The 19413-nt window shown below is 40.1% G+C and overlaps 1 protein-coding gene across 2 annotated transcripts in view; it reads left to right on the forward strand.

Moving 5' to 3' along the window:
* The window catches only part of ccser1 (coiled-coil serine-rich protein 1), a 392077-nt gene that overhangs the window by 215755 nt on the left and 156909 nt on the right, over positions 1 to 19413 (forward strand). For both annotated transcript variants that reach the window (XM_062025898.1, XM_062025897.1), the window contains exon 10: positions 14767 to 14847. In XM_062025898.1, coding sequence (XP_061881882.1) covers positions 14767 to 14847 — 81 coding nt within the window. The remainder of the gene's footprint in view (positions 1 to 14766; positions 14848 to 19413) is intronic.

Raw genomic sequence — 19413 nt, forward strand, 5'->3', positions numbered from 1 at the left:
CTGTCTTCATTGTTCATTGAACAAATTGCAAAAGATTCACCAACACAGATGTCAGGAATACTGTGGAATTTTGCGATGAAAACAGACGACTTGTGTGTGTGTGACAATCATTGGTACTTTAATTAATTAATTAATTGATAGCTGGCCACAATGCTGTCCCAATATGTCCGCTACAATCCGTGACGTCACGCGCAAAAGTCATCATACCGAGGCGTTTTCAGCAGAATATTCCGCGGGAAATTTAAAATTGCACTTTACTAATCTAACCCGGCCGTATTGGCATGTGTTGCAATGTTAAGATTTCATCATTGATGTATAAACTATCAGACTGCGTGGTCGGTAGTAGTGGGTTTTTAGTAGGCCTTTAATCAGAAGCAGGCCATGATTGGAAAGAGGCTTTTATTCCCGAAATGGTCAAAACGGCGTTCTGGAACCGTAAACGGTGCCAGTGGAGCCCTGGTGTGGCAGTGCACTTTCGAGGGCTGGCATTCAGGATTCAGGATTCAGGATGCTTTATTATTGTCCATTCTTTAACATGTACAAGACACATAAGAACTGAAATTACATTTTCGGCACAGTCCCACTAAGAGCAGACATACGTTACAGGGAGACAAGACGGGACCGCCAACGGATCAGCCACTTACGGCGCTCCTTAAAAAAGGTGGGAAAAAGGTGATATTGGGAAAGGGGAGAAGAGTAAAATATATCCCGGGAGGAGCTGGACGAAGTGGCTGGGGAGAGGGAAGTCTGGGCTTCCCTGCTTGGGCTGCTGCCCCCGCGACCCGACCTCGGATAAGCGGAAGAAGATGGATGGATGGATGGATTTATATACAGTATTTGCAGGAAAAATATAGAAATGTATTTGATGGTATTCAAATAAAAATAACCACCCTAATAGATGGGTACTTTGAGTAAATAGGCTATGTTTGCTTATGCCCTCATCCATTAAGTTTTCACAGCATCTTTTAATTTGCTTGATAATTCCAATTAAGGTTAATGAACTTTTCCGTATCTTGCAGCCACAGCGCTGCAAAGCCCAATTCTGTTTCTCTAAGCCATGATGAGTGCAGGGTAGCAGTGTCAGAATGATTGGTTACCGTGTTGATAAAAGGCTCCCGGGGTAAATAGTGCAGAATTCATGGTACTTGCAACCTCGCCTTTTTCCAAACAATGCCATGCGGATAAAGTACGAGTCTGCGCTTTTCTACGGTCAAGGTAAAAGCTGTGCATTGTGTACATCATGTCTGTACATCTGCTAACTTGCTCTTTATCTCTGACAAGGATAGTGTGCGCTTCATTTGTTATCGCTTTTCCTCCTTTCATCAGCAGAGCGTTTCTGTCGCACACTGGAAATTATTTTTGGCCAGCGTTTTTGCAGTGGATCCTTAAAAACAGCAAGGCGCTCTTGTCAACATAGAGGATATTTTATTAGCGTTTTTTTGCCGCAGATTCCTAAAAAGAGCAGAGCACTCTTGTCATATGGAGGTTCTTTGACTAGCATTTCTGCAGCATCTTAAAAAAACAGCAATGTTTTGCCTTGCGTTTTTGCAATGGGTCCTTAAAAAGAGCATGGCACTCCTGTCACACTAAAGATATTTTTTTATCAATCAATGTTTATTTATATAGCCCTAAATCACAAGTGTCTCAAAGGGCTGCACAAGCCACAACAGCATCCTCGGTTCAGAGCCCACATAAGGGCAAGATAAAAACTCACAACCCAGTGGGATGTCAATGTGAGTGACTCTGAGAAACCTTGGAGAGGACCGCAGATGTGGAGTTCTTAACAACTCTCAATCAGCCTCTTAGGTGGCTGAACATGTCTCTTAGGTCTAGACAGTCTCTCAACAGCAGGTGACGCGGACACTGCTGTCAGTCCTTGGTCCGCAAGGTCAGGCTCCGTCCGTGTCAGCAAGTTCTGCAGGTCCAGCTGAGTCCTGTTGAGCCTTTTCCTGAGTAATAGCTGTAGTTAGTATGTTCCAATAGCAGCAGAAGTGCACTTTTTGGAGAGCTGTATTATTTTCAGTTTTGGGCCCAAGGGACTGATTTTATTTAACACTATATTATTATTTATACACCTATAGTGATCACAGAGACAGGTTGTTTTTGTGTTACTGGATATATTTGTTTTTCCTGAAAAATCCCACTTAATATACTTTGGGTAACAACAGTCAATATTTATTTATTTTATTTCATTTTTTTAGTGGGGTAGCAGTCAATATTTATTTATTTATTAGATTTTATTTTTTTCTTATATAATAAAAGTGAGCTTTTGTTAAACCAAATATACACTACCGTTCAAAAGTTTGGGGTCACATTGAAATGTCCTTATTTTTGAAGGAAAAGCACTGTACTTTTCAATGAAGATAACTTTAAACTAGTCTTAACTTTAAAGAAATACACTCTATACATTGCTAATGTGGTAAATGACAATTCTAGCTGCAAATGTCTGGTTTTTGGTGCAATATCTACATAGGTGTATAGAGGCCCATTTCCAGCAACTATCACTCCAGTGTTCTAATGGTACAATGTGTTTGCTCATTGGCTCAGAAGGCCAATTGATGATTAGAAAACCCTTGTGCAATCATGTTCACACATCTGAAAACAGTTTAGCTCGTTACAGAAGCTACAAAACTGACCTTCCTTTGAGCAGATTGAGTTTCTGGAGCATCACATTTGTGGGGTCAATTAAACGCTCAAAATGGCCAGAAAAAGAGAACTTTCATCTGAAACTCGACAGTCTATTCTTGTTCTTAGAAATGGAGGCTATTCCACAAAATTGTTTGGGTGACCCCAAACTTTTGAACTGTAGTGTATATATTTTTTTCCATATACAACAACCTATCTGGACTCGATAAGAGAATCGATAAGGAATCGGTTCGATAAGAGGATTCGATAATAGGCTCGAACTCGATAATTTCTTATCAAACATCATCCCTATGTTTTACTGTTACTCTTTACCAGTGTTTTTCCAAGAGGTTCCGAAAATGATCAGAGCGCTACTGCAATGTAGAGGATATTCACCGAGTGTTTATGCAACAGCTTCCTGAAAAGAGCAAAGTGCTCCGGTCTTATGGAAGATGTTTCTCTAGTATTTTTGCAGCAGATTACAAAAAACAGCAGAGCACCCCTGCAATTTACCATGAATTGATTAACAAGTTGAAAAACTTATTCGGGTGTTACCATTTAGTGATCAATTGTACGGAATATGTACTGTACTGTGCAATCTACTACTAAAAGTCTCAATCAATCAATCAATCAATATAGAGGGTGAGTTACACACATTTTTCCAACAGATTCCTAAAAAGAGCAGAGCGCTCCTGTCTTATGGAAGATCTCCCACTAGGGGTGTAACGGTACGTGTATTTGTATTGAACCGTTTCGGTTCGGAGGTGTACCGAACGAGTTTCCACACGAACATATTAAGCTAAGCTAAAGTCTTAACAAGCTGCTCCGCTTCCTTCTGCCTCTGTCTCTGTCAGTACACAGCACCCAGCATTGTCCCACCCACACAACCATCCGATTGGTTACAAACAGAGCGGTAACAGCCAATCAGCAGTGCATATTCAGAGCGCATGTAGTCAGTGTTTAGCGTTTAGCAGGTAATCATCAGGCTGCGGAATCTCCCCAAATGATAATAAACACCTCCCAGTCAACTACTAGTAACATCACTATGAGCCTGTTGACCTTCTAGAAATATAAACTGCAGCTCAGCTCGCTCACAGTCCTGGCTTGAGGTGAAGCTAATTTGCTTTTAGTGTAATGTTAGCTCATTTTGCGGTGTGTGTGTGTGTGTTACGGACAGCAAAGCCCTGTCTGTCTGTTATTTCACTTTACCTTTTTCTGTGTTGATTGAGCTGTGTTGAAGCAGCAAAAAAGGACATTATGTTAAATGAAGAGTTTATGTCTCTGATAGTTGATATAATAATGTAACTGCATCATAAAGCCTACATCAGGGGTGTCCAAAGTGCGGCCCCGGGGCCATTTGCGGCCCGCAGCTAATTGTTTACCGGCCCGCCACACATTCTGGAAATGCTATTGCAAAAAATAAAAATGAACATTAAAGAAAGTGGAATGAGGTGAAATCTAACGAGAAAAAGTTGCAATGTTGACACAAAAGCTGCCATGCAGGCTGTTTTTTTTCTTTTGTCTTTCTTTCTTTTTCTTTTTTTGCCACTGCTCAAAAAAAAAAAATAATGACAAAAAAATCCATGTTATAATTAATTATTTTCAAAGCTCCAATTAGTTCAAATATATTTTACTTTAAAATGTTTTATGTGGTAAATATTGCATATATTGTGTAGTTGCCATATAATAACATACACGTTTTCTTTGACAAAAGAGCATAAAATAAACAAAATAATAGTTCAAACGTAAACTCGACAGATATATCTGAAGTTGATCTCGTAACTTAAGTGTTGAAAGTAAAAAAAACAAAAAACTAATAAAAATGTATCACTTTATGAGTGGGGCACCTTTTGGATCCCAAATATATTTAGTGGTATTTTATTTATCTTTTCACTGTGATGACTCAAAAATATGAAATAATTAAAATCAATGGTGTCCTGCATTATTGATATTTTAGGGCTCTAATTACTAAATACTGCATATTTCAGTTTTACTATAAAAAACAAAGTTGTTTTTGACAGAAAAGCCATAAAACCTTTTTTTTTTTTTTAAGTTGATATAGAGATTTACTGTAAGCGTTAAATAAAAAAATAATAATACAAATTAGACTTATTTTTAACATTTTAATAACTGAGACCCTTTATGGTCCCCGGGACCCCTAAAGGTAAAATACATTTAAAAAATCCATATATTTTGTTATGGTTTGAAAATGAAAAATATCAAAATGGCCCCCACATGCTTTAATTTTTCTGTTTGCGGCCCTCAGTGGAAAAAGTTTGGACACCCCTGGCCTACATGAACTCCATGGTGTTCAGGGATGAATAGTCTCTCCTATTGCTATTGTACTATTTTTTCAGCTATAGTTACATTAATCATTAGTAATGGAGCAGCCTAGTTTTGAATGGCAGGGTCCCTGCTATCACATGTTGATAAAAATATAACATTTACATAATACAAATCAACTACAGGCTTCCCAAATGCTGTAATAAATTAAGCATGATGAGTTGACTTGAAACTGTTTCATGTTGCACTTTTTATATGTAGAAGAAAAGTTTTGTCATTGTATTTAATCTGAGCAACAACTTGAGGCACTTTAATGTTGATTAACGTGGGCAGAATTATTATAGTGTTCCCAATGTTAAAAGGATAAAGCCATTGTTTACAAATTTGGTAAATAAATAACCAAAAAATTTATATTTTGTTGTTTTCTTACTGTACCGAAAATGAACCGAACCGTGACCTCTAAACCGAGGTACGTACCGAACCAAAATGTTTGTGTACCGTTACACCCCTATCTCCCACTAGTGTTTTTGCAGTAGATGACAAAAAAACAGCAGAGCTTAGGGGCCGCATGGAGGAAAATCTATTCCCACATGGGCCGCATGGGTAAAATCATGGCATAATAACTTACAAACACAACTACGACAACTTGAGATTGTTTTCTTTGTTTTACGTTGGCCCAAAATAGAACAAGCACGTTCGGAAAATGTATTCGTCACAAATAATCCTCTAGACAAAACACTTCAAGTTAGTAGAAAATTCTGAGGAAAAAAATTGGTGCAGTTTCAAAAACACCATGAAGAACACAATGAATTTAGACTTAAAGGCCTACTGAAACCCACTACTACCGACCACGCAGTCTGATAGTTTATATATCAATGATGAAATCTTAACATTATAACACATGCCAATACGGCCGGGTTAACTTATAAAGTGACATTTTAAATTTGCCGCTAAACTTCCGGTTCGAAACGCCTCTGAGGATGACGTATGCGCGTGACGTAGACCGGCGAACACGGGTATGCCTTCCACATTGAAGCCAATACGAAAAAGCTCTGTTTTCATTTCATAATTCCACAGTATTCTGGACATCTGTGTTCGTGAATCTGTTTCAATCATGTTCATTGCATTATGGAGAAGGAAGCTGAGCAAGCAAAGAAGAAAGTTGTCGGTGCGAAATGGACGTATTTTTCGAACGTAGTCAGCCACAACAGTACACAGCCGGCGCTTCTTTGTTTACATTCCCGAAAGATGCAGTCAAGATGGAAGAACTCGGATAACAGAGACTCTAACCAGGAGGACTTTTGATTTGGATACACAGGCGCCTGTAGAGAACTGGGACAACACAGACTCTTACCAGGATTACTTTGATTTGGATGACAAAGACGCAGACGTGCTACTGTGAGTATGCAGCTTTGGCTTCTAAACATTTGATCGCTTGACCGTATGTGCGCAACTTTTTTTTGCGTATGTACGTAACTTTTTTAAAATATATAAGCTTTATGAACCTTGGGTTAGGTGAACGGTCTTGTGGGCTGAGTGATTGTGTGTGTTGATCAGGTGTTTGAATTGTATTGGCGTGTTCTATGGAGCTAGGAGCTAGCATAGGAGCTAGGAGCTAGCATAACACGTACCGTACCGTACGTGCGCGTCACGTACGTAACTTTTTAAAAATATATAAGCTTTATGAACCTTGGGTTAGGTGAACGGTCTTTTGGGCTGAGTGATTGTGTGTGTTGATCAGGTGTTTGAATTGTATTGGCGTGTTCTATGGAGCTAGGAGCTAGCAGAGGAGCTAGGAGCTAGCATAACAAACACGCAGGTGTTATTATGCAGGATTCATTTGTGGCATATTAAATATAAGCCTGGTTGTGTTGTGGCTAATAGAGTAAATATATGTCTTGTGTTTATTTACTGTTGTAGTCATTCCCAGCTGAATATCAGGTCACCCCCGGCTCTCACAGCATCTTCCCTATCTGAATAGCTTCAACTCCCCACTAGTCCTTCACTTGCACTTTACTCATCCACAAATCTTTCATCCTCGCTCAAATTAATGGGGAAATTGTCGCTTTCTCGGTCCGAATCTCTCTCACTTCATGCGGCCATTATTGTAAACAATAGGGAACTTTGCGTATATGTTCAACTGACTACGTCACGCTACTTCCGGTAGGGGCAAGCCTTTTTTTTTTTATCAGATACCAAAAGTTGCAATCTTTATCTATACTAAATCCTTTCAGCAAAAATATGGCAATATCGCGAAATGATCAAGTATGACACATAGAATAGATCTGCTATCCCCGTTTAAATAAAAAAAATTCATTTCAGTAGGCCTTTAATCTCAGTGTATCTACAAAGCAAATACACTTTAAGTTTCAGTCCATCTAGGATTGAACACAAAACAAAATTAAGCATAAATTGGCCCTAGTGTGTGAATGTGAGTGTGAATGTTGTCTGTCTATCTGTGTTGGCCCTGCGATGAGGTGGCGACTTGTCCAGGGTGTACCCCGCCTTCCGTCCGAATGCAGCTGAGATAGGCTCCGGCACCCCCCGCGACCCCAAAAGGGACAAGCGGTAGAAAATGGATGGATGGATGTATCAACTACCTCATTTGTCATTTCCACATATTAATCTTGTGCTAACTCAACAAACCATGAGAAACGGATGTAGAAACTATTCAAGAGGGTTGAGTTATTCCCTGCCTTCTAGGCATCATTGTGTATTGATAGAAAAATAAAAGCTGTGCAAGGTGAACAATTTCAACAAACCAAAAATAAAAACTTCAAAGAACTGACAGTATTGCAGCAAATCACACACTGTTCACGTTCTTTAAATGTGCACAGAAGACAATCCTTTTCACAGAACTATATCAATGTGCAGTGTCCCATGCAGCATTTCAAGTGGGCTTACCAATTGTTTATTTTACTCCTGTTTGTTATACCTTGGGTTGAGGGGGAGGAGTCGCATCCCAGCTTTACAGTGTACTGCTTGCTTGGTATACTTGCTCGCACTGGTATTTGATTTAGATTTTTATTAAGGATCCCCATTAGCTGGTTGCCTCAACAACCCACTAGTCTTCCCGGGGTCCACACTTCAATACAATTACAAGTAAAAGCATATAACTATAACTACACAATACAGAAAAAAAATACAAAATAAATAAAAGCATCAATAAAAAAACAAGCAAACAATTTACAGTCACAGAATAATAATTACCATATAAATATAACTACACAATATAAAACAAAACAAATCATCAACGAGCAAACCAATTTAAAGACTCAGATAAAATGTTACTCTCTTTTTAAAAACCTGTTTACTTTCAATGCCGGTGAGAATTCGAGGCAGGTTATTCCAGAGCGATAAAGATCTATAAATAAAAGATTTCCGTAAAGCATTCTTCCTGGGACGAGGGAGTACAAAATGCCCCTCACTGGACGCCCTGGTATTATAATTATGTATAGTGCTACTGTGAACTATTTGGGCCATGAGAAAAGCAGGAGTTTTACTACCGATTACTGATTTGAACAATATAAGAGTATTAGCCGACTATAAACTAGAGATGTCCGATAATATTGGACTGCCGATATTATCGGCCGATAAATGCTTTAAAATGTAATATCGGAAATTATCTGTATCGGTTTCAAAAAGTAAAATGTATGACTTTTTGAAACGCCGCTCTACGGAGTGGTACACGGACGTAGGGAGAAGTACAGAGCGCCAATAAACCTTAAAGGCACTGCCTTTGCATGCCGGCCCAATCACATAATAGCTACGGCTTTTCACACACTCAAGTGAATGCCATCCATACTTGGTCAACAGCCATACAGGTCACACTGAGGGTGACCGTACAAACAACTTTAACACTGCTACAAATATGCGCCACACTGTGAACCCACACCAAACAAGAATGACAAACACATTTCGGGAGAACATCCGCACCGTAACACAACATAAACACAACAGAACAAATACCGTATTTTTTGGAGTATAAATCGCACCGGAGTATAAGTCGCACCTGCCGAAAATGCATAATAAAGAAGGAAAAAAACATATATAAGTCGCACTGGAGCCCGGCCAAACTATGAAAAAAAACTGCGACTTATAGTCCGAAAAATGCGGTACCCAGAACCCCTTGCAGCACTAACTCTTCCGGGACGCTACAATGTACACCCCCGCTACCCCCTACCCCCCACACCACAAACCCCCCCGCCCACCTCAACCTCCTCAGGGAGAGGATGTCCCAAATTCCAAGCTGCTGTTTTGAGGCATGTTAAATAAAATAATGCACTTTGTGACTTCAATAATAAATATGGCAGTGCCATGTTGGCATTTTTTTCCCATAACTTGAGTTGATTTATTTTGGAAAACCTTGTTACATTGTTTAATGCATCCAGCGGGGACTTCACAACAAAATTAGGCATAATAATGTGTTAATTCCACGACTGTATATATCTGTATCGGTTGGTATCGGAATCAGTAATTAAGAGTTGGACAATATCGGATATCGGCAAAAAAGCCATTATCGGACATCTCTTGTATTATTGATTAGCATTTTTGCAGGAGGTTGGTAAAAGCATCAGGGTGCTCCTCACATACTGAGAATCTTTGAGTAGGATTTTTACACTCGGTCCTGAACAACCACCCACACTGGGTATAAATGTTTTTAGCAGGACTCCCTTGAAAAAGAGATTTGGAACATTCTGAGATGAGGAAAGGTGAAAAACAACAACAACCACAGCACTCCTGCCTTTTAAAGGATATTTTACTACCAATTTGCAACATATTTCTAAAAACATCACAGCACCTTTCTCTACTAGAGCAGGGGTGCCCATTACGTTGATCACGACCTACCGGTCGATCGGCAGACAAGCGTTAAAAACTACTCCTAAAAATTGCCGATCATCAATCTTCACGATGGCGACACTTTCGTCACTTGATTGACATCCGACGCACCCGAGGATCTTGTGAGATGACGCTGGTTGCTGCAAGCTCAGTATTAAGAACAGAAAATGACTGACAGGAAGGCGAGAAACACTTTTTGTTTCAACAGACGAAAATCTCCCGGGGCAACCATTCTCCGGAATTTCTCCCGATTTCCACCCGGGCAACATTATTGGGGGCGTGCCTTATAGGAACTACCTTTAGCGTCCTCTACAACCTGTCGTCACGTCCGCTTTTCCTCCATACAAACAGCGTGCCGGCCCAGTCACACAATATATGCAGCTTCTACACACACATAAGTGAATTCAAGGCATACTTGGTCAACAGCCATACAGGTCACACTGAGGGTGGCCGTATAAACAACTTTAACACTGTTACAAACATGCGGCACACTGTGAACCCACACCAAACAAGAATGACAAACACATTTCGGGAGAACATCCGCACCGTAACACAACATAAACACAACAGAACAAATACCCAGAACCCCTTGCAGCACTAACTCTTCCGGGACGCTACAATATACACCCCCGCTACCTCCTACCCCCCACACCACAAACCCCCCCCAACCCCGCCCACGTCAACCTCCTCAGGGAGAGCATGTCCCAAATTCCGAGCTGCTGTTTTGAGGCATGTTCAAAAAAATAATGCACTTTGTGACTTCAATAATAAATATGGCAGTGCCATGTTGGCATTTTTTTCCATAACTTGAGTTGATTTATTTTGGAAAACCTTGTTACATTATTTCAGGGGTCACCAACGCGGTGCCCGCGGGCACCAGGTAGCCCGTAAGGACCAGATGAGTAGCCCGCTGGCCTGTTCTAAAAATAGCTCAAATAGCAGCCTCTATTTTTTAAATTGTATTTATTTACTAGCAAGCTGGTCTCGCTTTGCCCGACAGTTTTAATTCTAAGAGAGACAAAACTCAAATAGAATTTGAAAATCCGAGAAAATATTTTAAAGACTTGGTCTTCACTTGTTTAAATAAATGCATTAATTTTTTTACTTTGCTTCTTATAACTTTCAGAAAGACAATTTTAGACAAAAAATACAACCTTAAAAATGATTTTAGGATTTTTAAACACATATACCTTTTTACCTTTTAAATTCCTTCCTCTTCTTTCCTGACAATGTAAATCAATGTTCAAGTCAATTTATTTTTTTATTGTAAAGAATAATAAATACATTTTAATTTAATTCTTCATTTTAGCTTCTGTTTTTTCGACGAAGAATATTTGTGAAATATTTCTTCAAACTTATTATGATTAAAATTCAAAAAAATTATTCTGGCAAATCTAGAAAATCTGTAGAATCAAATTTAAATCTTATTTCAAAGTCTTTTGAATTTCTTTTAAAAAAATGTTTCTGGAAAATCTAGAAGAAATAATGATTTGTCTAGCTTGGTCCAATTTGTTATACATTCTAACAAAGTGTAGATTGGATCTTGACCTATTTAAAACATGTCATCAAAATTCTAAAATTAATCTTAATCAGGAAAAATTACTAATGATGTTCCATAAATTATTTTTTTTACTTTTTCAAAAAGATTCGAATCAGCTAGTTTTTCTCTTCTTTTTTTCGGTTGAATTTTGAATTTTAAAGAGTTGAAATTCAATCAATCAATGTTTATTTATATAGCCCTAAATCACAAAAGTCTCATAAACTATGTTTCAAAATGTAATTGTCATTTTTTTCGTGTTTTCTCCTCTTTTAAACCGTTCAATTAAGTGTAAATATCATTAATTATTAATAATAACACAGAGTTAAAGGTAAATTGAGCAAATTGGCTATTTCTGGCAATTTATTTAAGTGCGTATCAAACTGGTAGCCCTTCGCATTAATCACTACCCAAGAAGTAGCTCTTGCTTTCAAAAAGGTTGGTGACCCCTGCATTATTTAATGCATCCAGCGGGGCATCACAACAAAATTAGGCATAATAATGTGTTAATTCCGCGACTGTATATATCGGTATCGGTTGATATCGGAATCGGTAATTAAGAGTTGGACAATATCGGAATATCGGATATCGGCAAAAAAAGCCATTACCGGACATCTCTAATTCTAATGTGTGGTGTAGTTGTCTGAAAAAGTATACAGTAAAAGTATTCAAATCGCTTTGGTTTTTCCTCATTTTTGTTATGTTACAGCCTTATTCCAAATTGGAAGACATTTATTTCATCAACATTCTACTGACCATACCCTAAAATGACAATTTGTAGTTTTTTTTTGTTTTTAATTGCAAATTGCAACAGTGAAGCAGCATCATGCTGTGGGGATGTTTTTCCAGCGTCAGGAACTGTGAGACTAGTCAGGATAGAGGGAAATATGAATGCATCAATGTGCAGAGACATCCTGGGCGAAGACCAACGCTTTCCAGCCAATCTGATGGCGCTTAAGAAGTGTCGCAAAGAGGAATGGGCGAAACTGCCCAAAGATAGGTGTGCCTTCAATAATAAATATGGCAGTGCCATGTTGGCATTTCTTTCCATGACTTGAGTTGATTTATTTTGGAAAACCTTGTTACATTGTTTAATGCATCCAGCGGGGCATCACAACAAAATTAGGCATAATAATGTGTTAATTCCACGACTGTATATAAATAGGTATCGGTTTATATCGGAATCGGTAATTAAGAGTTGGACAATATCGGAATATCGGCAAAACAGCCATTATCGGACATCTCTAGGACCAAGTACATCAAATCAAAAGATGATTTTTAGTTTTTATTCTAATTAGGGTCCAATAAGCCCAAATAGCAAAGAGAAATTAAAAAAAGCATGTAAACAAACAGCTTGGGCCTTAAGAGGTTAAGATTTTGGTATGTTTTAGGCCCAATGTCAAAATGAATTAAAAAATACTATCACATTGAGAACAAATGAAACCAATCAAGCACGATAAACTGTTTTTAAAGTAGTATATAGAGGTAAAACATTAAAAAAAAACACGCTAGACTTTAAAGGCCTACTGAAATGAGATTTTCTTATTTAAACGGGGATAGCAGGTCCATTCTATGTGTCATACTTAATCATTTCGCGATATTGCCATATTTTTGCTGAAAGGATTTAGTAGAGAACATCGACGTTAAAGTTCGCAACTTTTGGTCGCTGATAAAAAAGCCTTGCCTGTAGCGTGACGTCACAGGTTGTGGAGCGCCTCACATCTGCACATTGTTTACAATCATGGCCACCAGCATTTAGAGCGATTCGGACAGAGAAAGCGATGATTACCCCATTAATTTGAGCGAGGATGAAAGATTTGTGGATGAGGAAAGTGCAAGTGAAGGATTAGAGGGCAGTGGAAGCGATTCAGATAGGGAAGATGCTGTGAGAGGCGGGTGGGACCTGATATTCAGCTGGGAATGACTAAAACAGTAAATAAACACAAGACATATATATACTCTATTAGCCACAACACAACCAGGCTTATATTTAATATGCCACAAATTAATCCCGCATAACAAACACCTCCCCCCTCCCGTCCATATAACCCGCCAATACAACTCAAACACCCGCACAACACACTCAATCCCACAGCCCAAAGTACCGTTCACCTCCGCAAAGTTCATACAGCACATACACTACCGTTCAAAAGTTTGGGGTCACATTAAAATGTCCTTATTTTTCAATGAAGATAACTTTAAACTAGTCTTAACTTTAAAGAAATACACTCTATACATTGCTAATGTGGTAAATGACTATTCTAGCTGCAAATGTCTGGTTTTTGGTGCAATATCTACATAGCTGTATAGAGGCCCATTTCCAGCAACTATCACTCCAGTGTTCTAATGGTACAATGTGTTTGCTCATTGGCTCAGAAGGCCAATTGGTGATTAGAAAACCCTTGTGCAATCATGTTCACACATCTGAAAACAGTTTAGCTCGTTACAGAAGCTACAAAACTGACCTTCCTTTGAGCAGATTGAGTTTCTGGAGCATCACATTTGTGGGGTCAATTAAACGCTCAAAATGGCCAGAAAAAGAGAACTTTCATCTGAAACATGACAGTCTATTCTTGTTCTTAGAAATGAAGGCTATTCCACAAAATTGTTTGGGTGACCCCAAACTTTTGAACGGTAGTGTATATTTCCCCAAAGTTACGTACGTGACATGCACATAGCGGCACGCACATACGGGCTAGCGATCAAATGTTTGGAAGCCGCAGCTGCGTACTCACGGTACCGCATATCCAACTCCAAGTCCTCCTGGTAAGAGTCTATGCTGTCCCAGTTCTCCACAGGCCAATGGTAAAGCTTGACTGTCATATTTCGGGAATGTACAGTTTTCAATGTTTGTGTTGCTGCAGCCGGCCGCTAATACACCGCTCCCCACCTACAGCTTTCTTCTTTGCTGTCTTCATTGTTCATTAAACAAATTGCAAAAGATTCACCAACACAGATGTCCAGAATACGGTGGAATTTTGCGATGAAAACAGACGACTTAATAGCTGGCCACGATGCGGTCCCAAAATGTCCGCTACAATCCGTGACGTCACGTGCAAACGTCATCATACCGAGACGTTTTCAGCTGGATATTTCGCGGGAAATTTAAAATTGCACTTTACTAATCTAACCCGGCCGTATTGGCATGTGTTGCAATGTTAAGATTTCATCATTGATATATAAACTATCAGACTGCGTGGTCGGTAGTAGTGGCTTTCAGTAGGCCTTTAAAGGGCTAAAACAGCAGAGCGTTCTTTATAAGCTCTCAGGTTTCCAGGGTGGAAAAGCACAATAACGGTCGTAGAATGTACCGAGAGTTGCGGTAGATCGGTGTGGTGCAAGTGGGCGCGGGGCATGGGGATCTGCAGGGGGGGGGGATGGTTGGAAGAGCGTGCGACTATTCTAATTAATCTCCATTTGATGTTCACTCTGTCTCTTTTTGGACACGGCTGACCGTGTGTGTGTGTGTGTTTTGTATGCAGGAGAGTGCCAAAGCGGCCCTGAAGATGAAAGACGGCCATGCGACCGACCGCGCTACACAGACGGAACACATGGGACCGGAGGTGAGAGAGAGAGTGCGAGAGAGCGACACCAAATAATGGCTCGCAAAAAAATCTTCCCTTCCTCGCCTGTAACATCTCGTCTTTTAAAAAACACATCTCCGTCTCTTTTCTTATGTTCTTTTCCATCTCTTTAAGAGCATCTTTTCATGTGGAGCAAAAGCTCTAATCCATCATGCTCCTCGTGAAACTGCTGTGACATTCACAAGATAGTCCGCTACCTCCTCCTCAATTCCCACAACGCTCGCGGAGGCTGCCGCGCTGCGCTTTACCTGCGCGCCTTCCTAACGCCCTCAGTCGACATGGCCTCCTTGGCTTCACCGGTGGCTGACAGTATGGGAACGCGGTCCACATAATGAATGTCTTCTTACAGTGGTAACAGGGACAGCGTGTTAGGAGTCTGTTTGTCTTTTTGTTGTCATTTCCACCCAACTGCTGCAGCTGCTTTTAAAGCAGGATATGACACTCATTTATCTCTGTGCTGTACGGATACTCAACTGGTGGCTCGCTGACACCCGATAGACCAGGGGTGGGTAATTAATTTTTACCGGGGGCCGCATGAGCTACCCGAGCACTGCTGGAGGGCCACATCGACAATATTTCAATTAAATTTTGCTCAATATTATTTTTGATATATACCGTAAGATAAATAATAATAATAATAATAATAATTAATAATAATAGTAATACTTCAACATAGTGTGTGTAACAGCATTCCATGACTAATATAAATAAATTAACATTAATAATAAATGACAGTAAAATAAGCACACGTATGACTGAGGAGTCATAGCGTAACTTTGTGTGGTGTTTGAGTTGTCCGACTTTTTGTGTGGCCATAAACGCACCAGTGGTTTAGTGGTATGCGTGTTGGTGACAGATGACAAGTTGGTTTTGGCCTGGTTTGTACGGCAGAAAATGACTAGTTTTTCGAGATAGAATTGTTTTACTCATGTTTTTGGTGTGGTTATGTCCGAATATAAACAGTTTTGCTCAATAAAGTGATCGATATAATTCCTGTCCTCGAAGCATCTCGATAGACGTTACAATAATTGAACGGTGTTCAATTGAACGGTGTTGATGAACACCATTAGGGCCGCTTGTTGTCACTGTCACTCAAAGTTGCATTGCAAAATTCCATAGAATAAATATGTTTATTTTGTTTAGAATTCAGATGGGATTTGATTTGGTGCGCGGCATATACTTGCTGCGCGCAGCGGACGCTTGAGCAGTGCGCAATTGCGCAGGCACGCACCTTAGAGGGAACGTTGCTTTGCAGTTCATGTCTTGTTGAAAACACGCCATTCCTCATCAACTTTTCTCTTTTTGGCGTCTCGGGTGTAAACCGTGCATCACTTGTCGCTGCATGTGCACCTTCACTCGCAGGTTACACACGGACACACGCCCATAAATAATGCTTTTCAAAATAAAAGCAGCACAGTTGTATTGCGCGCAGGACATAGATGTTTTTTCAACTTTATTTTGTAATTGCAGTTGTTCACATTCACTCACAATCACGCACACGTCCACACGGAAGTAATACAAATAACGATTTTCAAAACAAAAGCAGCACCGTTGTATTGCACACTCGACATAGATACTTTTTTAAATTGATTTTGTAATTTATAATTGGCCTCACGCGGGCCGGACAGGGACGCACAAAGGGCCGGATGCGGCCCGCGGGCCGCAGAATGCCCAGGTCTGCGATAGACTGTGACTAATGCATTTGCAGCTAATTCCCGAAAATACCAGACTATTCCTGTCACAGAGAGGATCTTTGACTGGTGTTTTTGCGATGAAGCAGCACAACGCATTAGTGTTTTTTTTGGTTTTTTTTGCAGTAGGTCCTTAAAAAAACAAAACAGCACTACTTCCATTCACAGGCTCTTTTACACAAAATGTACCATTAGGACAGTCAGGGCTGGGCGATGTGGCCTTTTATTAATATCTCGATATTTTGAGGCCATGCCACGATACACGATATATATCTCTATATTTTGCCTTAGCCTTGAATGAACACTTGATGCATATAATCACAGCAGTATGATGATTCTATGTGTCTACATTACAACATTCTTGTTCATTGTGGGAGGCGTGGCCTGCAGGCCTGCGGAGAAGCGGGGCGTGTCAGGACCGGCTTTGAGATTAGCGGCAGGTGCGTAGATGACACAGCTGTGGGTGTTTGTCTGATCACCTGCCGCTCTGTTAAAGGCAGCGGTCGGGAAGGAGAAAGGTTGTTGATGGTGGAGAGAAAAGGCGAGCACAAACGAGAGTGAGGGGGAGACAGACAGAGATGGCTGAAAACGAACACAAACAACATTTATTGTAAAATAAATCATTGTACAGAAAGATGAATGAGGCAGTCATGTCAATAATTGGTGGTCTGAAGAACCCGGAAGTGCAAGTCTTCCACATTCATATACCATTAACATATGCTCATTTTAAACGTTCATGCATAGAGGGAAATCACAACTAAGTCAATTTACCAAAACTGTATTTATTAAACAGTTATTAAAGGCCTACTGAAAGCCACTACTACCGACCACGCAGTCTGATAGTTTATATATCAATGATGAAATCTTAACATTGCAACACATGCCAATACGGCCGGGTTAGATTAGTAAAGTGCAATTTTAAATATCCCACGAAATATTCTGCTGAAAACGTCTCGGTATGATGATGTTTGCGCGTGACGTCACGGATTGTAGCGGACATATTGGGACACCATTGTGGCCAGCTATAAGTCGTAAGTTTTCATCGCAAAATTCCACAGTATTCTGGACATCTGTGTTGGTGAATGTTTTGCAATTTGTTTAATGAACAATGAAGACAGCAAATAAGAAAGCTGTAGGTGGAAAGCGGTGTATTAGCGGCCGGCTGCAGGAGGACTTTGAGTTGGATAGCAGACGCGCTACCGTGAGTACGCGGCTTTGGCTTCCAAACATTTGATCGCTTGCCCGTACGTGCGTGCCGCTATGTGCATGTCACGTACGTAACTTTGGGGAAATATATGTGCTGTATGAACTTTACGGAGGTGAACGGTACTTTGGGCTGTGGGATTGAGTGTGTTGTGCGGGTGTTTGAGTTGTATTAGTGGGTTATATGGACGGGAGGGGGGAGGTGTTTGCTCTGCGGATTAATTTGTGGCATATTAAATATAAGCCTGGTTGTGTTGTGGCTAATAGAGTCTTGTGTTTATTTACTGTTTTAGTCATTCCCAGCTGAATATCAGGTCCCACCCGCCTCTCACAGCATCTTCCCTATCTGAATCGCTTCCAATGCCCTCTAATCCTTCACTCTCACTTTCCTCATCCACGAATCTTTCATCCTCGCTCAAATTAATGGGGTAATCGTCGCTTTCTCGGTCCGAATCGCTCTCGCTGCTGGTGGCCATGATTGTAAACAATGTGCAGATGTGAGGCGCTCCACAACCTGTGACGTCACGCTACTTCCGGTACAGGCAAGGCTTTTTTATCAGCGACCAAAAGCTGCGAACTTTATCATCGATGTTCTCTACTAAATCCTTTCAGCAAAAATATGGCAATATCGGGAAATGATCAAGTATGACACACAGAATAGACCTGCTATCCCCGTTTAAATAAGAAAATGTCATTTCAGTAGGCCTTTAAGCAGTGGCACAGACACTCATGTCATTTCCAAAACAGAAAGTGCAAGATTGTCAGAGACATTTTAAAACAAGCTATAAGTGCACTTTTGTGCATGATATCACCAAGATGACTTATCAAAACAACACTAAATTAAAGTGCACTTTTTGTACAGAACGCCACTACAATAGTTTAAAACAAATAAAGTGCACTTTTGTGCATGATGTCACACAAGATATTTCAATAAGTGTCAAATAAAAATGAGCTGCATAATAGGAAATCAAATAGTGTATGTCCTTCGCTATGTGGTAGGTTCCTGCGGACGTTATCGCCTTCTGTTGTTGACTATTTCTTTTCATACGGTGTTGATGTGGAAATAGTTGCTTTGGCATTTTGTGGGTGTGGCACCGGCCGGAGATGTTGACATGCGGAGTTTCAAGCACTCTTCATTCTCTAGCGCAGTGTTTTTCAACCTTTTTTGAGCCGAGGCACATTTTTTGCGTTGAAAAAATCCGGAGGCCAGCCTCCAGCAGAAATCATAAACTCAGTTGACAGTAAAAAGTCGTTGTCGCAATTGTTGGATATGACTTTAAACCATAACCAAACATGCATCAATATAGCTCTTGTCTCAAAGTAGGTGTACTGTCACCACCTGTCACATCACGCCCTGACTTATTTTGACTTTTTTGCGGTTTTCCTGTGTGTAGTGTTTTAGTTCTTGTCTTGCGCTCCTATTTTGATGGCTTTTTCTCTTTTTTTTGGTATTTTACTGTAGCAGTTTCATGTCTTCCTTAGAGCGATATTTCCCGCATCTACTTTGTTTCAGCAATCAAGAATATTTCAGTTGTTTTTCTCCTTCTTTGTGGGGACATTGTTGATTGTCATGTCATGTTCGGATGTACTTTGTGGACGCCGTCTTTGCTCCACAGTAAGTCTTTGCTGTCGTCCAGCATTCTGTTTTTGT

Source organism: Entelurus aequoreus, linkage group LG17 (genome assembly GCF_033978785.1).
Source record: "Entelurus aequoreus isolate RoL-2023_Sb linkage group LG17, RoL_Eaeq_v1.1, whole genome shotgun sequence".
Classification (NCBI taxonomy): Eukaryota; Metazoa; Chordata; class Actinopteri; order Syngnathiformes; family Syngnathidae; genus Entelurus; species Entelurus aequoreus.